The sequence below is a fragment of the Caretta caretta genome, chromosome 3 (assembly GCF_965140235.1).
Source record: "Caretta caretta isolate rCarCar2 chromosome 3, rCarCar1.hap1, whole genome shotgun sequence".
Lineage (NCBI taxonomy): Eukaryota > Metazoa > Chordata > Testudines > Cheloniidae > Caretta > Caretta caretta.
The window spans coordinates 98,421,497-98,449,393 of record NC_134208.1 but is presented as its reverse complement, the minus strand read 5'-3'; the positions used below and the strand labels follow the sequence as shown (position 1 = coordinate 98,449,393).

General features: G+C 43.8%; 1 protein-coding gene across 1 annotated transcript in view; it reads left to right on the top strand.

The window, feature by feature from the left end:
* THEMIS (thymocyte selection associated) overlaps positions 1-27,897 on the top strand; it is a 121,847-nt gene that overhangs the window by 5,854 nt on the left and 88,096 nt on the right. The window contains exons 2-3 of the mRNA XM_048844603.2: positions 18,688-18,846; positions 27,422-27,880. Coding sequence (XP_048700560.1) covers positions 18,688-18,846; positions 27,422-27,880 — 618 coding nt within the window. The remainder of the gene's footprint in view (positions 1-18,687; positions 18,847-27,421; positions 27,881-27,897) is intronic.

The window sequence follows — 27,897 nt, the reverse complement described above, 5'->3', positions numbered from 1 at the left end:
CTTTCCCCCCGTCCCCCATGTGTGCACACATACGGAGCTAATGCTTTTTGAGCAAGGTGCTGTGTGGTTATGAGACTGCTCAGCACTTTCAGGCTCTTTATTAGTGGTGATCCAGAAGGTTACTCCGTACCCTCTTAACAGCGATATCTAGGACCCCAGTACAAAGCGAGGCACTTAAGTATCAGCCTAATTTTTTAAGCCTGTGAATAGCTTCATTTTAAAGATTTTAGGTGATCCATAGAGCAACGCCCCCAAACATGCCTGGGCTCATCACTCCTGCTGCTTCTCCTTCATCTCTGTATATACACGCCTGTTGGCTGCCTGCACATTTTCACTTTCAGTTTTGCTGCTGCTGTTCCTGGTAAACGCCCTCTTCCAGAGCCTGTGGTGCTCATGAGCTCTTCCCAGAGCCCTGCATGAGAGTGATGCAACTGACCATCAACAAAACCGTGAAACTGACGGCATCGTGTTCTGCCAAATTCAAAACCAGCAAATAAGCAAACTGACTCAAACAGTGGAGAACTTTTATTTAAGGTCTTATTTGTCTGTGAAATCTAGCAGGGGTTACTTGTAGCAATAGTAGGTAGAAAATGATCAGATGGAAATGTTATTTTTCAGGTTGATGGTAACCCTTTAAGGCAACATGGAGTGGACCGATCCTACTTGCGTTACAAATGTGAAAAGCCAGATGAATCAATGCATGAGTAGAGTTGGCCAAATATGTCAGCAATAAAATGTGGAAATAACATAAATAGGATGTCTATTCGTGGCTGTTAAAGAAATATTTTTGTTTTTTAAATATAACTCCAATGTAAACAAAGCCAGAAAAACGTTGATGAAAATAATTAAGGTTGTAGGATTTAAAGTGGGGGAGTGTGCATTTTTTAACAATGGCCTGGGCGTCTACTGAGTTGAATGCTCAGTTGTATCTATGCCAAAAAAACAAAACAAAACAAAAATCCTTGCATGTTTTCAACGTAAGGAAAGAAATTGCTGACATTTTCTATACAATGTTTACCCTGGCAAATTTGTTTCATTTGAGTACATAGATAAATGACAAATTTGTCAATGGAACCTGAGATTTCTCTCCCTTGCGAGTCCACTCCTAAAAGGCTCCAAGCACTCTCAACTCCTCTTGATTCAGCATGTGGGAGGAAAAAGGTTCCAGAGGAACAGCAGAGAGTAACTATTCACTTAGCTGTGTGGATTTTCTGGTGTGATCTGTATTCACGAGACTGCTTGTAAATTTTCTCTGCCTACCATTATAAACTCTGCTCTCCCGTGTTCAGGCAGATTTTAAAGCAAATTTTGTTTACAATAAGATTCTGCAAGGAAAGCATGTTTCAGTAGTTAGGTTCTGAATGATAGTAACATCTCACATTTGTGAGTCAAATCTTGCCCACTTTGCTCATGTCATTGACTTCAATGGGAGGCTTATCCAAATAAGGTGAATAGGATTTAACCCTCGGCAGCTCCCTTCAGAAAGTTGTGAGGATCAATACAATTTAAGCTCTAGGGGCTAGAACTGTCCCCTCTTGCAGGAGAACCCACATGAGAAGATCCTGGGGGCAGAAAATCTCCTGGAGGATCTCCATAGGGAGATCCTCTCTGCATCATTCTGTGGATTGGGTGGGGGTTGGGGGTTGACCTCTTCATTCATTAAATAGGCTATAGGGTTCAATCAGGTACTCTGCCAATCTCTAGGGTCATCCATATCAAGGTCCTGAATTTCTGCAGCTGCCCTGGATTCCCTCTATCGCCAGCTATATTGTTCCAGCCAGTATGGTACTAATGGAATCCCTCCAGCTGTGGCTGCCCCTGGAACTCATAGGATGAGTGGCTGAGGCTCTGTGGAAAGGATAATAAAGGTCAGGCGTTGTTACCTTTTTCTGCTGATCTTTATTGGGCCAGAGAGGAGATTGTGCAAGGTACTTAAGCACGTGCCTAACTATGGGCTTGATCCTGCAAGGCGCCGAATGCTCTGGCCTGATCCAGCGGAGAAAAATATGCTTGATTTTAAGCAGCTCCATTAAACTCTGAGTAGTTGCATTGATGCTTATAATTAAGCAAGTGCTAAAGTGCGTTGCAGTATCCAACCACTTTATTAATGACCTTCGCACAAAAAGCAGGAGGGTGCTAATGAAATTTATTTCTGATACAAGGATGTCAGTACAGATGAGGATTGGAATATTACATGGGAAGATCTGGATGACCTTGAAGTCTGGAGTGACAGAAACGGGATGAAATTCAATAGTACAATGTGCCAGGTCATGCACTTAGGCTCTAGTAATAAACATTTTAGCTGCAAGCTGGGGTCTCAGCAGTTTCAACTGACAGAGGAGGAGAGAGACCTGCCTATGTGGGTCAATCACACGATTATGTTGAGGCACCAATGTAATGCAGCCATTAAGAAGGCAAATGTGATCCTAGGATTTGTCAGGTGAGGCATTTCCAGTAGAGATAGAGAACTGTTAATGCCATTATACAAGGCACTGGTAGGAACTCACTGGGAATACTGTGTACAATTCTGGTCACCCATATTCAAGAAAGATTAATTTAAACGGGAACAGGTGCAGAGAACAGCTATTAGGATGATCAGGGGAATGGAGGGCCTATTTTATGAGAGGAGACTGGAAGAGCTTGCCTTGCTTAGCTTAGCAAAGAGAAAGCTCAGAGAGGATATGATTACTTGCTATAAATATATTGGGGAAGGAAATACCCCAATAGGAGAAGGAGAGTGCAGAGTTATTTAAGCTAAAGGACAATGCTGGCCCAAAAAAAAATGGTCATGAACAAACTGGGAAGAGAAATTAGAAGGGAGGGATCAGGAAGGAATTTCCACTGCGACCCAAATGTGTTCTGGGAGGATTTTTAACCTCCTTCCTCTGAAGCATCAGGAATGGTCACAGCTGAAGATGGGCCAGAGCATTCTCTCTTTCAGGTGTTTGGCTGGCTCGTTGTTGCTCGTATGCCCACTGATTATCATATGTGGGGGCAGGAAGGAATTTCCTCCCATGTCCGGTTGACAGTGATGTTGCGTTTTTTTGCCTTCCTCTGTGGGTGAGGATCACTTGCCAGGATTATCTGGGTACATCTCATTTAATCATTTGTCTGCCATAGCGGGGGCCTTGAACAAGGGTGTGCCTCCATCCCTCCTATTCTCTGCCTGTGGCACATAATGATCTATTCTCCTGTGGGCTGTAATACTTTGGTCTCCTTTTGGTTGTCGAATTTAGCATGCAGGTGCTGGGTGGTGTTGGTGGCCTGTGACATGCAGGAAGTCAGACTAGATGATCTAGTGGTCCCTTCTGGCCTTAAACTCTGCAGCTCTACAAGCACATGGATAGTTCTGTTAATTTTTAATGGGACTACACTCATGCTTAAAGTTAGACCTTGATTCAGCAAGTCACTTTTGTGGATTCTCCCTTGGTCCACTCAGTCCTCCCCTTATACCATGCTGCCCAGGTGGTCCAGAGGAAGGGAATAGGAATATTGTCATGGGGTTGTTGCCGGCACCCAGTGCCGAGAGGCTGAACAACAGCTTGAGTTGGTTCGTTACCCGGTGTGCTACACCCAATAATCACAACGGGGTGGAGAAGCAGAAAAGTTTATTTGAAGCTTCAAAAAGGTACAGGGAGATTTGAATCTCAAATCCTGTACAACAGAGCAGGAAGTTACACAGGCTTTTATACATCCTTTTTCCCAGCATACTTATCCAATAGCAAGCTGCCCCAAGTATCCATATAGCCAGCCAATCCAGTTCCCAGCTAGTTCCCTGATTCTCTGTATCATTTGTTAAACTATACAAAAAGCTGCTTTATTCAGCATTGTTCTTCCATATCTCCCCTGTTTGGCCTTGCTTAGTTTCAGGCAGTCTGACTCTGCAACATACTGTTGCAGATTCTCAGCATAACTGCTGTGTGTGCCTCCAGGCGGGGGGGCCAAGGACACTTGGGCCTAGCACGCAGAGCTGCTGCGAGTGCCTCCAGGCAGGAGGGGGGGGGGGCAAGGACACCGGGGCCTAGTGCGAGGGGGCTTCATCGACACTCGTGGTCTTCCATCCCCTCGAGTTACCTAGTGGCCATGCCCCGTGTTCCCAACAGGGTGAATGGACTGCCCTTATGCAGTCTGTCCTGGAGGGGGGTCTCCTCCTTGCTCAGAACTGGGGAGAGAAGCAATCTCATCATATAGATGCTTTAAAAAATCAAACAGTTACAACTGCTGTGGCTAAAGTTCTATTGAAAGAGCTCTCACCATAGGCCAAGCGACATTGCTGGTAGGCAGTTGTGTAACTTTGTTGCAGAAATTCTAACTCTCAGAAGTAAAAATAACAAAAGCTCAGAAATGTTGCATTTGGAGCTGTGGTTTTGGTTGCTCTTTCCTATAACATGGGTGCAGTGTGCATCAAAGGCATGCTGCTGCATGCAAAGTGTAAGCCCTCCAAATAAAAAGAGTCATTAAATCAGGAAAGGAATAAATCAGAAACTGCCAAAGTGGTTTTTAGAGAATTCCATTATGATAGAAATGGCTTAAAGCACTTGGCATTTAAAATTTCACTATATGTAGAAACATAGATCTGCTTCTTTTGTTTTCTAATGGTTTGGTGCTTGCAAAATCAGCCCCTCCTCAGCCAGGGTGGTTAATAGATGGGTGCATGAATGTGTGAGGCCATCTTTACAAACAGAGCTCCTGCTGCAGCTTCGTTCAGACTGGCTGACTCAATGCAATCATTTATTAATAAGGACGCCTTAGAAAGGTCCTATCAAAGCGCACAGTGTATTGCTTTGGGAGGAGGAAATGTGCTGCGTGACAGAAAGCATGACTGTAATGCACTGGAAGTGAAATTCACCACACAGGGCAGGAGCCATAGAAAACCCTGCGAAATAGTGATTTTTGCTGTGTATGGAGAGCATAAGGGTGGAGTGGATGCGCCAAGGGTCTCTGCAGCACCCTCTGAATGCAGTGGTGCTGGGCTTCATGCTCTAGGTAGATGAAAATAAGCATGGAGGTTAGGAGAGAGGTGAGGTAAAATAGCTAGGAAAGACAAGATTAGCTCACATTGGGGGTTCACAGAGTTTGCAGCTCCGATTACAGCCTGGGGTGGGAGTAGAGGCTATAGAGGAGCTGCAGGGCTATTCTAGGCCTCATTGGCTAGCTTGGGGATGAATTCTGTCCTCTACCTATACTTCCCCACACAAAGATAGTTTACCTGGGCTTAGTGGGACATTGGCTGAATTTCATACTGGACATGTGACTGAGAAAAGATAATGCCTCTCCTGGTGGAGATGTATGACCATGTTTACCTACTCGCTCAGCCAGAAGTATAAGACTGCTGAAAAAAGTTTATAAGCCAAAATGAAAACCTTAAAATAGATTTCAAATTAAAACTTTTTGCTAAACCCCACCAACAGACAGCCCCCATTAAGAATGGATTTTGTTTTACTGACACTGTGTAGAGATATTTTGTTCACTTTTCTCCTACAGGAGCCTGTAGCAGCTTTGATGAAAACAGTGATTTGAGCTGACCATGTCACACCACAAGGCAGTCTATTGTCATTCTAGCTGAGCAGGTATTCCAGAGAGAGGGTCAGAGGCGGATTATCGATTGGTGGGGCCCTGGGCCAGAGCAAGTGGGGGCCGTTCTCCACCCCTACCGCCTGCCGTCCTCCCCCCAGCCCCTGACACCCCAGTGCTTCCTGCATGCTCTGGAACAGCTGATGGCAGCGGGCAGGAGGCACTGGGAGGGAGGGGGAAGGGTTGACCATCAGGGCCGCTGGCAGGTGGGAGTGCTGGGGGGAGGGGAAGGTGCTAGCTGTTGGTGGGTGCTAAGCATCCACTAATTTTTTTCCGTGGGTGCTCCATGCCTATGGTCAGGTGGGTAGCTAGTGCACAGTGTAATAGTAGGGGAAAGGAAATTTGGGAAACGACAGCAGGGAAAATCCCTATTCTTACAAAACATGCCAGGGAATCTTTAACATCCGTGCAAAAAGGCCAAGACCGTCTCTCCTCCCTCACCTCAAACCTCCTTTCAGAGAGATCCCACACCACCAGCTGCATGGAATTCAGTTAATCAGTGGAGGCTGTTTGGAGGAGAGAGGCTGAATTTGACCCGCTAGGACTTCCAGCCTATGGGTCCAGAGATTCAATATCTGATGATTGGGATAGTAGATTGCACTCTGTGCTGATCTTTGTAGGAGAAAGAACAAACAAACCAGAGATGTTAAGAAACCTGCTATGTACTTGACAATATGGTCCAGTAGAAATAGCCCTGAAGTGGGAATCAGGAAACCTGGGTTTTAGTCCGAGCTCTCTTACAGACCTACTGGGTGACCGTGGGCAAGTCAGGTTACCTCTTTGTGTTTCGATTTTTCTGTTTGTAAAATGCGAGTAACGATAATGGCTTCCTTCATAAAGTGCTTTGAAGTGAATAGATGAAAAAAGTGATGTAAGAACTAATTATTATTAATTGACTTAATTATGGACCTCATTCTGAGACATCATGTGTGCACAGATCCCAGGGGAGTCGATGAACATTTCACTCTCAGAGCAGCTATGGAACTGGGTCCTAAGTGTAAGGGGACTGTTGCCCCCTTACCAACATTCGGTGGGGGTGTTTTAGTTGCTAGCTTCCAGTACAAAAAGGGGGAAGGGTCAATGGGGAATCAGGACCCTGAGACTGACAGCCTCCAGGAACAATGGGGAGAGGCCAATGCTCCAGGTCAGCCTGAATGACAGGGCGAGCAGGCTAATCAGGGAGTCAGGAAGCCAGGGAGGTCCCGTCCTCTGTGTGAGGTGGATTTGCCTGGGTCAGACAGAGTGGGGCCCAGCTAAGGAGAAAGCAAGGGCTCGAGCTGAGCTAGGGAGCAGGGCCGGGCCAGATCCAGAGAGAGCACACCCTGTCCTGGGAGCAGAGCTGCAGCCCCAAAGCCAGAGGCACAGCCCAGAGAGAGCAGACTTGCCCTGGGAGCAGAGCTGCAGCAACCAGAGCCAGAGGGGCCAGAAAAGCAGCCCAGGAAGCAGGTCAGTGCTGGGAGCAGAGTCACAGAAGCAGCCTGCAGAGCAGACCTGTCCTGGGAGCAGAGCTGTAGCAACCAGAGGCAGAGGGGCCAAAGAAGCAGCCCGGGAGCTGGAGGCAGAGCAGCAGCAGCACTGAGACTGAGTGGTGGAGCTGGGGCTGGAGCAGTCCGGAGCTGGGTGTGGTGAGCAGCTGGGGAGAGCGAGGGGGACCCTGGGCAGCGGGCCCAGCACAGGGAGACGCCTCAGCCAAGGGGCTCTGCAGGCCAGGCTTGGATCGTAACCCCGACAGGGCGGGGGCGACACTGGGAAGAAGGGTTCTACCACTTAGAGCCTGAGAGCCTGTGGCCGCCACCAGAGCAAGTGTCCAACCCACAGCATCCCTGCAGCACCGCCAGGGCCTGAGAAGAAGGCCTGGGACGTACAGGGAACAGACTGTGAACTGCCCGGACATTCCAGAGACACTGTTTGTGATGTTCTCTGCCACAGAGCAGGTTGATGTATTTCCTTTAACCTTTCCCATTTTTCCTTATTCTTTTTAAAATTAATTGTTGATTAAATAACTTGCATTTGCTTTAACTTGTATGTAATGGTCAGTGGGTCAGAGAAGTGCCCAGTGCAGAGAGAGTACCCCGGAGTGGGGATACCCTAGCCCCTGTCCTAGGTGACCACAGCAGGGTTGGTGGTCGAGCCCCCCAGGAATCCTGGGCCCAGCTTTGTTGGGGTTACAAGGACTCTTCCAGACAGGAGAGTGAAAGGGGAGTCCTCAAGGGCAGGGAGGCCATTGGGTAAAGGAAGTGGGAGCGATGATTCAGATCCTTTCGCTAGCCCACTTCACCGGGGTAGTGCAGAAGCCAGGAAAGTTCCCCACAATAGCGGGACTATTCCCCCGCTTACATAAGCTAGGAGGGAAAAAAGCAGAAATGCAACTTCAATGTCAATTGTTCTAACTTATAATATAAAATATTGATCTCAATCATTCTGTCTCACTCCTCCGTGATGTGAAGGGTAAGTTGATTCATCTCATGCATGTATTGTATTTATAATTGGTGTTTTTGAGGGGAAAATAAACCCTACTGTACATATGAGAGGAAAATCATGAAAAAACCTACAATAATTTTTATTTCAGGGTACTATTTTAGGAGAGAGAGGAAAAAGCTATTTTGTTTTGGTTGCTTTGATGTGATCACAGCAGCTGCTAATATGGATTGTCATACCAGAGATGAGTTTATAAAAGGATATAAATGTAGTTTTTGTTGAACAAAGAAGCAATCCAAAACGGTGGTTTCAAAGGCAACTCGTTCTTTAATTACAGCATTCAGGGGCATTGTTTGATCACTGTAAATAGGCTGCCTTATTCTAGCTTTTGCTAAGATGGTTTTGCATTGTATTCTCTCCATCTTTCTTGAGTTGAAAAGAATCAGTCCTTAAGGTTAATTGACTTAAGTTTTCAGTGTATTTTATTCTTTCTTTGTGGTTAAACACAGAGAATTGGCATGCTGACAATGAGTAATGCACGAAATATGACATTTTCCATTTTTTCCATAGGTACATAATATATTATATATGAGGCTCCATGGTGCACAGACAATCAGCTTCAGCAAGGGTTTTCTGATTCACAAAGCTACCCTGAAGGAACTCTGACAATAACACTAATCCCGCTGGTATTAATAGGAAAAGCATTTTTATTGTCTATTTGAAAACAACTTGGTTCTACTTCTCATCAGCACACATATTTGGTAAAATTAGTTGGATGACAAATCACTAGGTAACATTTTTCTTGCCTGAAATTTTACCCTTATTGTATTAGTCCACGCAAACTGCCAGGCTAGGGCTAAAATCAGGATTTAGGCCATTTAACTTGAGACAAATATGTAGAATCATAGAATATAAGGGTTGGAAGGGACCCCAGAAGGTCATCTAGTCCAACCCCCTGCTCGAAGCAGGACCAAATCCCAGTTAAATCATCCCAGCCAGGGCTTTGTCAAGCCTGACCTTAAAAACCTCTAAGGAAGGAGATTCTACCACCTCCCTAGGTAACGCATTCCAGTGTTTCACCACCCTCTTAGTGAAAAAGTTTTTCCTAATATCCAATCTAAACCTCCCCCACTGCAACTTGAGACCATTACTCCTCGTTCTGTCATCTGCTACCATTGAGAACAGTCTAGAGCCATCCTCTTTGGAACCCCCTTTCAGGTAGTTGAAAGCAGCTATCAAATCCCCCCTCATTCTTCTCTTCTGCAGGCTAAACAATCCCAGCTCCCTCAGCCTCTCCTCATAACTCATGTGTTCCAGACCCCTAATCATTTTTGTTGCCCTTCGCTGGACTCTCTCCAATTCATCCACATCCTTCTTGAAGTGTGGGGCCCAAAACTGGACACAGTACTCCAGATGAGGCCTCACCAATGTCGAATAGAGGGGAACGATCACGTCCCTCGATCTGCTCGCTATGCCCCTACTTATACATCCCAAAATGCCATTGGCCTTCTTGGCAACAAGGGCACACTGCTGACGCATATCCAGCTTCTCGTCCACTGTCACCCCTAGGTCCTTTTCCGCAGAACTGCTGCCTAGCCATTCGGTCCCTAGTCTGTAGCTGTGCATTGGGTTCTTCCGTCCTAAGTGCAGGACCCTGCACTTATCCTTATTGAACCTCATCAGATTTCTTTTGGCCCAATCCTCCAATTTGTCTAGGTCCTTCTGTATCCTATCCCTCCCCTCCAGCGTATCTACCACTCCTCCCAGTTTAGTATCATCCGCAAATTTCCTGAGAGTGCAATCCACACCATCCTCCAGATCATTTATGAAGATATTGAACAAAACCGGCCCCAGGACCGACCCTTGGGGCACTCCACTTGATACCGGCTGCCAACTAGACATGGAACCATTGATAACTACCCGTTGAGCCCGACAATCTAGCCAGCTTTCTACCCACCTTATAGTGCATTCTTCCAGCCCATACTTCCTTAACTTGCTGACAAGAATACTGTGGGAGACCGTGTCAAAAGCTTTGCTAAAGTCAAGAAACAATACATCCACTGCTTTCCCTTCATCCACAGAACCAGTTATCTCATCATAAAAGGCGATTAGATTAGTCAGGCATGACCTTCCCTTGGTGAATCCATGCTGGCTGTTCCTGATCACTTTCCTCTCATGCAAGTGCTTCAGGATTGATTCTTTGAGGACCTGCTCCATGATTTTTCCAGGGACTGAGGTGAGGCTGACTGGCCTGTAGTTCCCAGGATCCTCCTTCTTCCCTTTTTTAAAGATTGGCACTACATTAGCCTTTTTCCAGTCATCCGGGACTTCCCCCGTTTGCCACGAGTTTTCAAAGATAATGGCCAATGGCTCTGCAATCACAGCCGCCAATTCCTTCAGCACTCTCGGATGCAACTCGTCCGGCCCCATGGACTTGTGCACGTCCAGCTTTTCTAAATAGTCCCTAACCACCTCTATCTCCACAGAGGGCTGGCCATCTCTTCCCCATTTTGCGATGCCCAGCGCAGCAGTCTGGGAGCTGACCTTGTTAGTGAAAACAGAGGCAAAAAAAGCATTGAGTACATTAGCTTTTTCCACATCCTCTGTCACTAGGTTGCCTCCCTCATTCAGTAAGGGGCCCACACTTTCCTTGGCTTTCTTCTTGTTGCCAACATACCTGAAGAAATCCTTCTTGTTACTCTTGACATCTCTGGCTAGCTGCAGCTCCAGGTGCGATTTGGCCCTCCTGATATCATTCCTACATGCCCGAGCAATATTTTTATACTCTTCCCTGGTCATATGTCCAATCTTCCACTTCTTGTAAGCCTCTTTTTTATGTTTAAGATCCGCTAGGATTTCACCATTAAGCCAAGCTGGTCGCCTGCCATATTTACTATTCTTTCGACTCATCGGGATGGTTTGTCCCTGTAACCTCAACAGGGATTCCTTGAAATACAGCCAGCTCTCCTGGACTCCTTTCCCCTTCAAGTTAGTCCCCCAGGGGATCCTGGCCATCCGTTCCCTGAGGGAGTCGAAGTCTGCTTTCCTGAAGTCCAGGGTTCGTATCCTGCTGCTTACCTTTCTTCCCTGCGTCAGGATCCTGAACTCAACCAACTCATGGTCACTGCCTCCCAGATTCCCATCCACTTTTGCTTTTGTAATTATAATCAATACTATATAGTTGTGCCCAGAAATGTATTTGTGCTTGCAAGGGTTATTTTTTGGGTCTAAACAGTGCACATTGGGCCAAATTCTGATCTTCGCTATACTTGTGTAAATCCAGAGCAACTCCACTGAAGTGCAAGGATATTCAACAGAATTACTCTGGATTTACACCAATATAACATCAGAATCTGGCCCACAGCATCTTATTTGCTAACATCTCCTTGTAGACTTTCACTCACAGCCATTTGTAAGGGTTACATTTGTTCACTTCAGCCATTTGCTTATTGTACTATAAGATCCATGTAATGGTGGCAATGGGATGAAAACATTGCCAAGAGATGGCTCACATACCGAGGTGACCCCCTTTACACCTGTGTGTCTTGTGCTGAAGATCAGTTGTGTGGAAGAGTTGATGCCCTTAGTGCCTAGAGGGAGGATCATGAGTGGCTGGGCATATCTTATATTTTTCACATATACATCACAAATGTGTAATCTCTTCCTGAATTTTTATTTTACATTAAGGGAAAATAAGAAAGAACAATAAAATGTATCCAGGTGAGAGCACAGTATGTGTCTTTCTTTAACATGCTGCCTCTAATGGAACACAAAAGGGCAATTGTGTCCAGGAGATACCCTCTTGCTAGAAATGCAAGTTCTGTACATAACTACCATCATAATGCATAACTACATATCACTTTAAAAAATACAACACACAATCTTCCTGCCGAGTAGTCTAGAGAATGTCATTCATAGCAGTTGAGGGAAGCACTGAAGAGGTACTTGGTCCTGGAACAAGGAGACAAGGATTCATGGGGATGATGACCAGCAATAAAATGAAGAGCTTTTAGAGTGCAGGAAGTGTATTTTTAAAAAATGCATCAACAAACCAGCTACTTTGTGACACTCTGCTACTGTGTGATGTGTTACCGTAAAGCACTTGGTTATTCCAGTCAAACCACACCAAAATAAATAAATAAATAAATTATTAAGGCTACTGTAATGTCCATCTGGGGCTCCAGTTTTACCACACTGTGGTATGGGAGGCTCAGGTACTGGGGCCAAGCTGGAAACCTTCATTAAACAAACCAGTGGAGATCACCCACCTCATACATCTGGAGGAAAAAATTGACAGATGAACCTCATTGTTTTAAGCGTATTCCCTGTCCCTGTCATGAGAGTACCACTAAGTTGGGCCTTTCACTGGGTTATGCATTTCAGCTTAGCTGAAAGAAAGCTTGCTAAGAAGAGAAGGAGAGAGAAGAAGAAATTAATAGCAAATATATTCACAGCAATCAGACTCAGTTTGTGAACAATTATGAAACAGAAGAAAAGGCTAAAAGCCAGATTCTCTTTCATGGTCTGGAACTGAGGGGTTGGAAATTGGCTAGATCTCTCAAGCTACGCTTTCTTCTAGTGGGAGTGGTAAATTAGGACCACCACTAGCTAGAGTCGTCTGGTGTCATAAATATAGAGGAAAGAGTAGCAGTTGTATTGAATTGCCTTACCTGTAAGGGGTTAAACAGTTCAAATAACCTAGCTGGCACCTGACCAGAAGGACCAATGAGGAAAGAAGATACTTTCAAATCTGGAGGGAAAGGATTTGTTTGTTGTTCTCTTTTGTTGTTCCCTCTCTGGACAGAGGGAGACGCCAAGCAGGTACAATATCTCCTGAAAATATATCTGGAATAAGAAAAGAAGTACTTGTGGCACCTTAGAGACTAACAAATTTATTTGAGCATAAGCTTTTGTGAGCTACAGCTCACTTAATCAGATGCATTCAGTGGAAAATACAGTGGGGAGATTTATATACATAGAGAACATGAAACAATGGTTGTTACCATACACACAGTAACAAGAGAGTGATCACTTAAGGTGAGCTATTACCAGCAAGAGAGCCGGGGGTGGGAGGGAACTTTTTGTAATGATAATCAAGGTGGGCCATTTCCAGCAGGTGACAAGAGCATCTGAGGAACAGTGGGGACTGGAGGGGGGGAATAAACATGGGGAAATAGTTTTACTTTGTGTAATGACCCATCCACTCCCAGTCTCTATTCAAGCCTAAGTTAATTGTATCCAGTTTGCAAATTAATTCCAATTCAGCAGTCTCTCGTTGGAGTCTGTTTTTGAAATTTTTTTGTTGACAATGTATACCTTCAAATCAGCGGCACTGCTATGGGTACCCGCATGGCCCCACAGTACGCCAACATTTTTATGGCTGACTTAGAACAACGCTTCCTCAGCTCTCGTCCCCTAATGCCCCTACTCTACTTGCGCTACATTGATGACATCTTCATCATCTTGACCCATGGAAAAGAAGGCCTTGAGGAATTCCACCATGATTTCAACAATTTCCATCCCACCATCAACCTCAGCCTGGACCAGTCCACACAAGAGATTCACTTCCTGGACACTACAGTGCTAATAAGCAATGGGCACATAAACACCACCCTATACCGGAAACCTACTGACCGCTATTCCTACCTACATACCTCCAGCTTTCATCCAGACCACACCACATGATCCATTGTCTACAGCCAAGCTCTACGATACAACCGCATTTGCTCCAACACCTCAGACAGAGACAAACGCCTACAAGATCTCTATCAAGGATTCTTACAACTACAATACCCACCTGCTGAAGTGAAGAACCAGATTGACAGAGCCAGAAGAGTACCCAGAAGTCACCTACTACAGGACAGGCCCAACAAAGAAAATAACAGAATGCCACTAGCCATCACCTTCAGCCCCCAATTAAAACCTCTCCAACGCATCAAGGATCTACAACCTATCCTGAAGGACGACCCATCTCTCTCACAGATCTTGGGAGACAGGCCAGTCCTTGCTGACAGACAGCCCCCCAACCTGAAGCAAATACTCACCAGCAACCCCACAAGAGAACCACTAATCCCGGAACCTATCCTTGCAACAAAGCCCGTTGCCAACTGTGTCCACATATCTATTCGGGGACACCATCACAGGGCCTAATCACATCAGCCACACTATCAGAGGCTCGTTCACTTGCACATCTACCAATGTGATATATGTCATCGTGCCAGCAATGCCCCTCTGCCATGTACATTGGTCAAACTGGACAGTCTCTACGTAAAAGAATAAATGGACACAAATCAGATGTCAAGAATTATAACATTCGAAAACCAGTTGGAGAACACTTCAATCTCTTTGGTCACTCGATTACAGACCTAAAAGTGACAATTCTTCAACAAAAAAACTTCAAAAACAGACTCTAATGAGAGACTGCTGAATTGGAATTAATTTGCAAACTGGATACAATTAACTTAGGCTTGAATAGAGACTGGGAGTGGATGGGTCATTACACAAAGTAAAACTATTTCCCCATGTTTATTGCCCCCCTCCACCCCCCACTGTTCCTCAGACGTTCTTGTCACCTGATGGAAATGGCCCACCTTGATTATCACTACAAAAGATCTCCCCCCCCCCCCCCCCCCCCGCTGGTAATAGCTCACCTTAAGTGATCACTCTCTTGTTACAGTGTGTATGGTAACACCCATTGTTTCATGTTGTCTGTGTATATAAATCTCCCCACTGTATTTTCCACTGAATGCGTCCGATGAAGTGAGCTGTAGCTCACGAGAGCTTATGCTCAAATAAATTTGTTAGTCTCTAAGGTGCCACAAGTACTTCTTTTCTTTTTGCGAATACAGACTAACACGGCTGCTACTCTGAAACCTACCTGGAATAATCCATCTAAACCCACAGAAATTGTAAGCAGGGCAAAGAAATGTGTTAGATTATCTTTTGTTCTGGCTTGTGAATTTTCCTATGCTATGGAGGTAGTTTTATTCCTGTTTTTGTAACTGTGAAGCTGAGCCCAGAGGGGAATCCTCTGTGTTTTAAATCTTTTTATTACCTTGTAAAGTTACCTTTCATCCTGATTTTGCAGGTATGATTCTTTTACTTTTTTCTTTATAAATAAAGGTCTTTTTTTAGGAACCTGATTGATTCAGTGTCCTGAAGACAAAGGGTCTGGTCTGTGCTCACATTGCTAAGGCAACTGGTTGGTATATTATTCTCAAGTCTCCCCAGGAAAGGGGGTGAAGGAGTTTGGGGGGATATTTTGGAGGGACAGGTATTCTAAGTGACCCTTCCCTGAATTTTTGTGTAAATCACTTGGTGGTGGCAGCAATACCATCCAAGGACAAGGAAAGGAATTTGTGCCTTGGGGAAGTTTTTACCTAAACTGGTAGAATATAAATTTAGGGGGTCTTTCACGCAGGTCCCCACATCTGTACCTCAGAGGTCAGAGTGTGTGTGGGGGAACCCTGACATCTGTCATCCAGCCCTGACTTTAGAGGGTTGTGGCTGGAGCACCACTACAGTCCAGCTATTCTCAGCTGGTAGTTGGTCTGTTGGGGGCTATTGCCAACTTACATAGTTTGGAAAAGTGGGTGCAGCAGAGAATCTAGCCCTAAAGCTTCAATGAATAAAGAAGATACAATGAACAATGTGCTCCCTTTTACTAGCGCATTCATCATAGATTCATTTTGTGGGAGAGGGTCAGAGGTGGATTATGGATTGGTGGGGTGTTGGGCCAGAGCAAGTGGGGGCCCCTCTCCACTCCTTCTGCCTGCAGTTCCCTCCTCCCCCAACACCGCAGCGCTCCTGCCGGGAAATGGGGTAAGGGCGCTGGGGCTTGCCCCGCCCCCACACCTGGCGCTCCTGCTAGGGAGAAGGGTTGGGACATGGGGGCGCCCAATTTTCCAGGGCCCCCAGTTGGTCACGGACCTGTTGGTCCAGTGGCTAATGTGCTGGAGAGGATAATAGAATTCAGTGTACATAGTTCCATGTGGACTGTAATCCAGAGTCATGGAGTTTAAGGCCAGAAGGGACCATCAGATCATTTAGTCTGACCTTCTGTACGCCAAAGACCAGCACCCGCACACTAAACCCAATACCCCCGAAGTGTTCTTTCATGCTGTGTCCTCTGGGATTTACCTTTTCTGATCAAAATCAGTGATGTTATTATCTGTATACTGTACTGTATATGAAGGGTGGTGAGGTTTTTTCCATGAGATAAAGAGGATTACCATTTTCACGGCTGTTTCATCTCGCTCTCTCTAACATGTGCCTATGGAGCACAGCTAAAGCAAGGAGAGCTCTGACACTTCCTCATGTGGTCGTTGGAGCATCAGCCACTGTAACCCAGAGAGGTCCAGCAGGGCGTATAGTAGTAGCTGTGTTAGTCAATACGGTATTGCTGGGGTGCAAGCAGTGACAGGATTCAGTTTTTGCCGTAAGAAAGACAAATTGTTCTTTTATAGTGAATCAGGGCAGTGACTTTCCTGGTCTTATATATTTAGGGCCAGATTAACTGAGCGTGGCTCAGGGAGGCATAAACTACACCAGCTTGCGCCAGATTGTTGTTTGTGTTGCAGTAGTTTCCAAGGACCATAACCATAGATGAGGACTCCATTGTGCTAAGCCCTGTACAAACATGTAACAAAAAGACAGTCCCTGCCTGCAGAGTCCACAAGCGAAGTAGAATGGCCCTCTGCATCGCAGGGGGGGATTCACTGTGAGGAAGTCCTGGCAGCACTGCAATCCCCACCCTCTCTCGGTGCTGTGTGAGTGTAAATGTACTTCCCTGTTCTACATGAAGAGAGAAAATACTGCTTCATCCTGCTTCTCCTTGCAGGGAGCAGAAAATCAGTCCTGCACATGCTCCCTGTGAGGAGGTATCTGAGGACTGCAATCCTGTAATCACTGGAGAAGTACAGTACAGGAGCAACCTCGCCTTGCTGCCTCTGAAGGCACCCCATAAGATGAGGATGTTACTGGGAATAGAATAGTTTCTTTCGGTATGTTTTCACTGCAAAGTTCACCCAGGCTCTTACTCAGGTGTTACCCGTAAACCGTCTCCCATCCACACCCTCTTGGCTGACTTTGGTGGTGCTTTCGTTCCAAGCTAGCTGGAGTGGCTGGGGGTATAGATAAGGCTCAAGCCTGCGTGAGGCTGTCAGGGTGGCTGGTAACCCATGCATTCGACAGTGAGGATGCAGGCTGAAGTAAGCAAGTGCTCTTAGTCCCCCAATGCCTTCCCATCATTCTACCCAGCCCCCCCATATGCCCAGAAGGAAAAGACAAGGTTTCCCATATTTCACTGGGCAAGAACCATAGAATGGCTAAGCCTGCAGCAGCGCAAAGAACCATGGGATATGCCCCCAGAAGTCCTAGTAACACACTCCAGTGAAGACACCCACTTCATACCTCGAACCCAGGTCCATGGAGGTGGGGGAAGTGTTATTTCCTCTGCTCGCCCAATATGTGCTAAAGAACGTAGGGAGAGCTCTTTTTCTGGACTCTCCTCAGCTCCTGGAAATTATTTTGGGAGACAGCTCACACCGCTTCAGTGGGCTTTCATATTCCCAGTGAGAAGTGTAGGGGAACCTTCATTTCTAAGGGAACACTGAATATAGCCTTAATTATGGAGATGCTGCCACTTCTCCAATGTATCTTATTTTAGATTGCACTTTTATCCTCCTCTTAGGGCTCAATACTGCAATCACCTGCTACCAAATGTAGTGCTTATTACCAAGAGGAGCACCATAGGTTTCAATGGGACCATTCATGGTAGTGCATGGTTTCATCACTGAGTTCTTAAACAACGACACCTTGAGACTGCAGCTTATCTATGAGTTCACTACGAAACACTGTACTGAGTGAGAGGTGTTTATTAGCCCAGGATATGGTTATGACTTGGATTCAACCTTGAGTCACTAAGAAGAGAATGACACTGCTAATAGGTAGTATTTTTGATATAGCTGTGAAGTTGAGATGGTCCTTCCCCATATGGTGGCCACCAGGTTGATGAGTTCTGCAGGCAGTGGTAAAAATCAGAGTACAGAGATTTGTGTTCTGCACTGCTACTGAAATTTACTGTACAGTTGTGGGTCCAGATTGTATGATATTCCTACTCTCTGACTGGCTGAGACCATTCTATTTCAATGTAAAAAGATTGAAGGGCTGATCTTTTTAGGCTCTTTTCTCTTCATAATGGTATGTTAAAATGCTATTGGGAACTACATGGACTACATGCACAGATGCAGCTGATCCAAAGTGCACTGAAGTCAAAAGAAAACTTTCCCTTTACTTCAATAGTCTTTGTATCAGGCCCATGGAGAGGAAACTCCATTCTTTTTAATATTATGTATCCTATAGGAAATACTAGGATCCTATCCCATATAGCTTCTTGTATATACCCTATATCCCAATAGAGTAAACTTTGATCTTAGATTGATTTTGATCTTTTGGTCAGAAATTATACTGAAGGGGGAAAAAAACTAGGGAAAAAACCTGACGGCAGGGTCTGTAATATTGAGAGGGAGAATGAAAACCAAGTAGTTGCAGAAGATCATGTAAGTTTCACATAACTGATTTAAATGGCTTTTAGTGTCTATGCAGAAGGAAATATTCCAAGAAAAGCAATACGGGTATTTTAAATCGTGCTTAAAACTTGTGTACCATCTTTTCTTTCCTTTTGTGTTTCCTAAGGCTCCGTTTATGAAATGTTTGGAAATGAATGCTGCCTGCCAACCGGAGAATTGATTAAAGTTACTGGGTTCAAAGTTAATAAGATCATTGCAAGCATCTGCGAGAGTAATGAAGACGACCAGTGCTCAGCCAGAATTGAATTGCCCCTGAATTTTCCAGGTACAGTATTTCATGAATATAGGTTACTGAAGTTTTATAAACCCCATTATCACCTTTATCTGTTCTATTCTTATGATGTACATGATGATGTCTGTTGAGGTACCCACTAGGATGCCAAAAAATACAGTCATAATAGATGGCACTAGATAAAAGAAACTAATTTCTAAATTTTACTTTGCGGGACTCTCATGCTTGAATAAGAAATAATAATAATATTAAAAGTGGAGCTGGTAACACTGCTTATACCTAAGGTTGTCCAACAGAAGACTCATTATCAAACTCTGTTTTCAGTTACTTATGACTATGCCAGACTTCAACTGTTTGGGCTGAAATTTTCCATGCCAGGTGTCTTCTTGAGGCTAATATTTATTTATTTATTTTTGGCGTCTGCAAAAATGGTTCAGCCATTTCTGAGAATGAGATTAGGGGAAAATACGGTGTTTTGTCAATGTTGAAAAAAATTCTTACTACTGTTTGGTTGAGAAGTTCTGGTGTCCCCGCGCTTTGGATCAGGGACTTGAAATTTGGCGAGCGTGGCCCTTGCCTCAGGGATGGATCTTGTGTTTTTTCCCCACAGAAGCAGCACCAACATTTGGCCAAGTTAGCAGCCTCTGAAAAAGCTAAGCTCACACATGCTCAGAAGAGACTTCTTAGAGTTTGGCAGCTGCACTTCCCAAAGATTCCATCTCTGGTGACCATATTCAAGCCCTTCATAGCTCCTACGTGCTCATCAGACCACACACACTCCATCCCAGAGCTGCAGGCGCTCTGCAATTACTATTCCCAGTTGCTATGGGCTATTCTAGTGCCAGGAACCAGAACTAGAGCAGAGAGGCTGTCTCTCCTGTGCTCTTAGCGCCTCCACTGAGGGGGCCCAGGCACAGTGGAGGAGGAAGCAGCCAGATTCAAATTCAGAAGGGATTGGACCTGGACCTGGGGCAAGGGGGGCAGTGGAGGAAGTAGATTAAAAATGGGACTTGGGGGAGGGGAGGGAATTGTAACTCGTACTGGGAGATGACAGGGGGAACACTGGGAGTGACTGTGAAACAAGGGCTGGTGTGGAAACTCGGGGGTCAGTGGGAGCGGCAAGACTAAGAGATGGGATCAGGGAGTGGGCACTGAGACACACTAGGCAACTGGACTGGGAGCCAGAGCTTGAAAATCTTGTGCTTTTTAAGTCAGTCTCATGTTTTTGGGGGGATCTGACTTGTGTTTTAAATGCATGGGGTAGTCAGTATTGGCACCGGTTGAATTCAGGGAATCAAATTTACACTTGGTGTTAGAGAGTTGCATCCTTTTACACCAGAGCTGAATTTAATCCTGGGGGGTCTAGCTCAGTGGTTTGAGCATTGGCCTGCTAAACCCAGGGTTGTGAGTTCAATCCTTGAGGGGGCCATTTAGGGATCTGGGGCAAATATTGGGGATTGGTCCTGCTTTGAGCAGGGGGTTGGACTAGATGACCTCCTGAGGTCCCTTCCAACCCTGAGATTCTATGATTGCTCTGACTCTACTCCAATCTTCAGGGAGATCTGAAAACTCATTCAACCAGTCTATTTGAGAAAGGAACTTGGTATTGACAGGAAAGAAAATCAATTTCCATTGGAAACATAAATCCATTATGTTGAGCCTTGTGAGACTGAACTCATATCTACTAACACCACTTTGCACGGTTACACCCTAGGTGATGGGTTGTGCTAAACTCAGCAGCGTAAAGGTAACGATGAAGCCTCTTGTTAGTCTAAGAGAGAAATCGCATTATATACCTACATTTGGGATCTCTTCTGGTGTACACTACTGAAAATTTGCTTCACTGGTCTAATTTTTTTCTTCTATAAAAAAGATTCAATTGTAAAACACCAAACAGTCCCACTCATTACCATTATTGTCTGACTATACAATTTTTCCTTTTCTAAAATTCTGGCCTGAATGAAATTATGTTAAATGCTCTTGGCTTACTTTCCCTCACAGCACATAAAAGTCTATGCTGTATTTGAGTTACAGTTCCTTTTTAAAACTCTATCATTGGCTTATTTTGGAAGAAATATTATTTAGTTCACCAGAACTCTTGTGCTGTGCTTCTAGCAGTCTTCTGGCTCCTTGTGGAAAAGAGCAAACTTTTTGTTATGTTCTTTTCAAGTGCCATTCATTGTGAATTATCATTTGCACCCCATGAGCCTGCTTATCCTCTCTCTTTGTGCTGGTGTAAATGAGGAGCAACTCCATCCAAGTTAAGAGAATTAGACTGGTAAAAAATTGATGCATTTGAGAGAAGAATCAGGCCCACTGGCTTTAAATAATTTTTGCTCTTTTTCTTTGTGAACATTTCTGGTGTTTGTCTGCACAACTCTGTAGAACTCCTTATTTCTTTTCCGGAAAATCTGATTCCTGATAAAGGCCTAATTTGACCCTGGTATTAGCAAAAACTACTGAAAACATGAGTTCATATCTATGTTATTTCATTTTATCCTCATTCTAATCTGTCCGTTCATGCTTCAGAGGATCAGTCTATTCTTTCTGTGCTCACACACTGGACAAAAAAAATCTTATGCTGTTATGTTAGTCGCTTGAATAGCTACATCCAGCAAATATTTCTGAACTACTCTTTTCATCATGAACAACTTGGTGAAGGCTGACAGATTTCATGACACCTGAACTTGGTCCTACTGTTAATGTTTTCTTTGTGCTCTTTAGTCTGCATACGTATTTGTAGATTCTCTGACTGCTCACAAGACCTGTAATAGTTTCAGAATAGCAGCCGTGTTAGTCTGTATTCGCAATAAGAAAAGGAGGACTTGTGGCACCTTAGAGACTAACAAATTTATTTGAGCATAAGCTTCTGTGAGCTACAAATAAATTTGTTAGTCTCTAAGGTGCCACAAGTACTCCTTTTCTTTTTACGAAGACCTGTAATAGTTTCCTTTTAATAATAATCTTGATTAGCATTCTCACAAAAAGAGGTTAGCATGGTTATCCCATTTTAGCTAAGGGCAACTGAGGTACGTAGAGATGTAACTTGCCAAAAATAACACAGTATATCAATGGCAGAGCTGAGATTAAGCCTAATTCTGGTTATTCACTTATAATAGAGAAATGCCACTGAGTTCAGTGGAGGGCCTTGGCCAATATATTTGCAAATGCATTCTAAACTTGTACTTTCCATTGCTTGTAACTTTCTCCCAGCCCCAAAAGTTCCCTTCTGGGAAATGTACATGCCTTGATTTCTGCCAAAATGTGATTATATTTAGAAAGTCTAAGTGAAGTTGATCCAGCCATTTTTTATGACACGGATGGAAAAAAATGTCTATTGACACTTTTTTGCACTCAGCCTCAACGTCTGAAATTTAGAAACTTAACTTTATCGTATGTCTCTTTCTCATGAGGAATTGTTGCTATGTTAAGTATGAAAAACATCTGGATTGTAATTTATAATAATGTAATTTATAATGATTTTAATAAGGTTCTGGATAGCCGTGGATAACAGATTTAAAAAAAAATCCTGGTAAAAAAAAATGAACAAATATATCAGAGCAAGCAAAGCATTATGAGAAATCATCAGTGCATACAATGCCAGCTAAAGAAGGATTGCTGTTGTTTTCACTCTTCACACAATAATAAAATTTTTAATATTTACCTCTTATCTGTAGAGAGAGAGACATATGGAACCTTACATACTCAAACACAAGCAGGTGGTTACTAGGTAACATTTAATTCACGGGCATAATCAGTATAGGAGCAACATGCACAAGTCCACATAGTTCTTTTAGCTGTCTGCTCGAGCATGCTGTTACCAAAATTAAGAAAACCATCAGAATGAAAGATAAAGATTTTTCTCCTCCCAACCCTGACGGAGCATGAACCCAAGGGGCTAACTGGATCTCTAGTTTTGTATGATTAAAGGGTATTAATTACTGATTCATATAAAACCTGCTTTTTGACATGAGGATATTCATCAGTTTCATGGTACCAAAGCTGAATTCCAAATAGCTCAGCAGTCCCAGGAAATTTAACATAGCACTAAGTTCCGTCTCAGACTGATAGAGGGGAAAGGGATCTCTTTATTTGTGGTGATGATCCTTTCCGACTCCCTATATATTGCCAAAGAATTCCCAGACAGAGATGACTTTTAATCCTAGTTTATAAAGATACTCCTGAAGAGCATAGCTTTTGCCTTTGGAATACAATGTATTGAAATAGCTTGTATTTTTTTCAAAAACTTTTCATAGGAATGATATCCCTGTTCCCCTCATCCCCAACATTTACAGGGGGATAATGCCCATCTTGCTCCTGCAGCTTACTTGCCTGGAACATTGGCTGGATAATAGTGTTGTCTTTGTGACTTACTCACTCATCAGGACCACATCCCTGCAAACACGATACTTTTTGGACATACTATATGGAGATCTGCTTACTTGTAACTTCTTTAAATGCATAGCAATGGTGCCATAAATTATAGTGACCCTTATTAAACCCTTAGTTATGTCACATGCTACAGAAATTAAGGGTCAGACCTTTGAAACCCCTTTCTGCTGCTCAGACATTGCAACTAGAAAGTTACCCTAATGGGCAACTGTGGATTCGCCTTACCTAGGGGAATCCCCCTCAAGCACAGCCCTTCCTTAATGTTAAAACCAAGGTTTAATCACTGTTAACTGACCCAATGTTGAATCCCATTTTTCTTGGTCTGTACTGACAACTAAGTTGTGATCAGCATTATGTTAACTAACTCAATTACTTACAACCATGTTCAAACATAGCCCCGTTCTGTAGTGTACACAAGGTCCATATCTTAGCCATGTTTGTGCCTTCACACTAACCATGCTGGAATGAGGGCATTCTGGGAAAAACTGACAGCTTTCCCACAGTGCTTCCACCGTGGACAGAGTGTCCAGAGGAGATGTATACGCAGAGGCACAGGAGGCAGTGAACTCTGGAAAGTTTTAGTATGGCTGTGAAGAACTAGGATTGTAAAAGCCAGCCATACAGGCACTGTTAGTGACTCCGTCTCTACACTAAACCAGACAGATCCTTACCAGGCGGGTTTCTGGCAAGGGCACACTTCTGTTAGTTATCATAGGTGCTACTGGAGTATTAATCATGTTGTATGTGGATACAATCCATGCTTAGAGCCAACCATGCGCCTAACTGGTTATAAACTCAGTTACAAGCTGAAGCGTACACAGGAGCTTAGTGAAGCTCCCTTTAGAGTGAAAGGCCATAACTGCTATACGCACATTGCAATGTGAAGACTGCAGTTTGTCATAGTGAAGCAATGATCACACTGAAGTGATTCTGTGACAAAAACGAATTCACTGTTACACTAGATCTTTGGCTGAGCACCCAAGGCTGCAATTGGCTCATTACCCCCACCTTGCTGTATGAACTGACTGCTTGCTAAGATTGACTTTGGAGATTATCCACCTGGTGCTTCCGAGACGAAGGGCACAGAGAGTGGGGGGAGAACAACAGCACCTCTGGTGTGGAAGGGAGGTGTAGAATCATTCAGGAGGTGGAGAACTCATGGAAATGCACTTCCTACTGTGCCAAGCTGCATTGTGGGACTCCCTGTCCCTTCTTTTTCTCCATACCGGGGACAGTGGGCATTTCATTTTAAGCATAGGATTGCAATACCTCTTGTGTGGTCCCAATGGGAAGTGAGTAGAGATTAGGGTGACCAGATGTCCCAATTTTATAGGGACAGTCCTGATATTTGGGACTTTGTCTTATATGGGTGCCTTTTACCCCTCACCCCCTGTCCCGATTTTTCACACTTGCTGTCTGGTCACCCTAGAAGAAATGGGCTGGGGAAGGCTCTTGCCTGAGCTTTTGGTCTGTTTGGCTGTGTTTTTTGTGGGAAGGAAAGAGCCTTGCCACCTTATTGGGGGAGGATGGCGTGATTCTGAGAGTGCACATTTGCTTGCAATTACCACTTAATTTGGACTGATGCATATTTTGCAGCCACAACCTAGGTATTTGCTTTTGAAAATTTGGCCTAGAATAACCTATTAAATGTAGTTATAGTTTCTGGGAAATTGGCGTTTTGCTATGGCTGTCCAAAAAAACCACAGGATAACTATTATTCAAATGTCTATATGAGGCAATGTTATCACTGCTGAATCTTGTGAAAAGATAGCTTAATCACACAGCTTAACGAAACCGCTCTGTTCAGTTCTCTAAACTGTCCACTTCATCTAGGAAAACAGTCACAAATATATAAATGTACACGTTTTTCTTGCTGTATGGACTTCTAACAAGACAGTTCCCAAGGGCATGATTAACACGAATTAATAGTGCCCCTAGGGATTAGAGAAGCACATATGCAGCCTCTGCCTTGTAATACTTCAGAGCTGCAGTTACCTCATGATAAACCATGCTGCTCTCGTGCCTAAATACTGGAGTCATCCATCTGGTGGCCTGTACTATTAATCATGCTACGGCACATTCTTCTCCCTTGCTTTTATAATCCAGTGGAGGGGGCGTTTTTGGTTGTTTGTTTTAATATAGATCAATAATTACTCTCTAAGTCACTGAACTGTATGAAAAAAGATAATTAGTGTGAACATTGAGGACCAAATTCGGTTTTTGTATAAGTATGTGAAACTACACTGAGAACAACAGAGTTCCAGGTCTGGATTTGTCCTATAAGGCTTAGTTTTCATGATCAGGTGTGTGGTGGGGCGATAAATCAATTTGCCTTTTGGTGAAGCAAAGAAACTGATTATTATTATTTTATCCTGCATGTAAGAATTGGTGAGGGATGCTGGAACTAGAAGTGTTCTATTTGGGCTTGGGGAGTAAAAGTATTGCTTCTAAACTAAGAGAAACATCATCTCCTCTTTGTGCTGTCCACCCTTCAAGCTGGCATAGAGCATGGCAAGTGCAGCCAATGATAGTACAGTTCCTAAGCTGACATGAATGTCTTGGGATCTATTCTCTGGACTTCACATTTCCCATGGAGCCTCAGATGGGATTTGGAGGTTGCACCCCACAACCTGTTCCACAAGGGCACAAATCTGGCTTCTAAGAGAGAACACTTCATCCGAAAGTCGACAAGATTCGTTGTTTACTCCTCACTGTAATGCCTGAGCATTTTAATTCTCTTTTTCACTTGCTGCTGGTTTTATCATGGGAGGGTTTCTTTTGTTAACATGAAGATGTTGATAAAAACATTGATTTCCTATCTTAGAGGCATGGATCAAGTTTGTCATAATCCTCTGTGGTTTACACTCCAATTGTACCAGTAGCAGCAGAGTGTGATAATATTTCAGTGATCAGCAAAGAAAAAAAAACAGAGATGAAAGGGAATACTGTCATTGGATCAAATGTTGTGAAGAAAATTTTAAACCCTACTCTACCTTGGAAACCTGCATGTGCTTAACTTTGAAGTCATTGACTGTGTAAAATTAAGCACTTGTGTACGTGCTGGAAGGGATGGGGCCGTAGCGTAGTGATGGTCAGAAAAGTGACACTATAAAAATGTTTTTACTCAATGTTGTTGTTTGTTTGTCTGAGTCACATCAGCTCACTTTACCGACGGGGGGGGGGGGGGGCGGGAGGGGAAGTGTTTACTCCTGCACACTCTCCAAAGCCAACAAAGCTATTGTAGATGAAGCAGGATTCTATTCTATGTCACGAATCATCAACAAAACTTCAGCTACAGTCCACTTGCATAATCTTCATTCCAGGTGGAAATGCAAAAGCCTGAAAGAACATTTGGGCTATATAGCTATGTCACTAAATGACATCTCCTTTCAGTTTTGTTTGCTGCACCATTTAATGTAGAAGAATCTCCTGTGTGTTGCCGAGGTAGCGTCATTTTGTATTTCAGCTCAGCTATGCAACATTATAGAATGAGAGACTGTTTTCTCTCTCACACTTTCTCCCATTGAGACTTTATATTTATTCTTCCCTGTTTGTTGTTTTCCTCAATCTGAAATGAAAATAATTTAGACTGAAAAATACTTCTTTGTGTATTGTGTCAAGGATACTGTTTGATTTTCACATCCGAGTTGATTTTGCAGGGTAGTCAGTTAGAAAAATTATCTTTCCCTCTGTATATTGAACTTCTTTGCTTCGAAAGCTGTTAAGAATTTAATTTACACATGCACAAAGAGTGAACTCAGGAACTATGCATCACTTAAATCCCATTTAAACTCTAACATTCAGATTTAAGTGGGACTTAAGTGATGCGTAGGTCTTGTGCTGGCTGGCCTTCTGCACAGGTTTGAATGTCATCCTCAGAGAATGAGTACTCAAGCTTCATGATTCTGTTTTTATAGAGACAGGTTTCAGAGTAGCAGCCGTGTTAGTCTGTATTCGCAAAAAGAAAAGGAGGACTTGTGGCAACTTAGAGACTAACAAATTTGTTAGTCTCTAAGGTGCCACAAGTACTCCTTTTCTGTTTTCATAGAGCCACTTTTCTGACAATACAACCATGCTTTAAATGATAAATATTTTGTTTTGTTTTGATTTCGAGTTTTTATTGGCTTCATGGGTTCATGAACTAAAAGTTGATGTAACAGTGAATGCTTGCATATTTCCCAAGTCCCCTTGTATAATACAACATTTGTGTTCTTAGGTCTTTGTAAGATTGTGGCTGATAAAACTCCATATCTCAGCATTGAAGAAATCACAAGAAAGGTTTCTATTGGGCCAACGCGACTGGGCCATCCTTGCTTCTATTGCAATGAAGACATAAAACTGGCAAATCTCACCATCAAACAAGGTGAGCAGATCATGTTCAACTCTGTGGAAGAGGTCAACGGGACACTGACTGTGAACTGCGGAGTGGTAAGAGATAACCAGTCTCACTCATTTATTTTGCCATTCTCACAAGAAGGAGAGTTCTATGAATGTGAAGATGACCATATTTACACCCTGAAAGAGATTGTTGAATGGAAAATCCCAAAAAGTAGAAACCGGATTGTGAAATTTACCAATCTGTTACATACATGGGACTCCTCTAATCCACTTCCTGAAAATTTTGATGGCTGTCTGATTCTAGCACCAATCTACGAAGTACAAGGAGTGATGAAATGTAAGTAAAAATCTAAG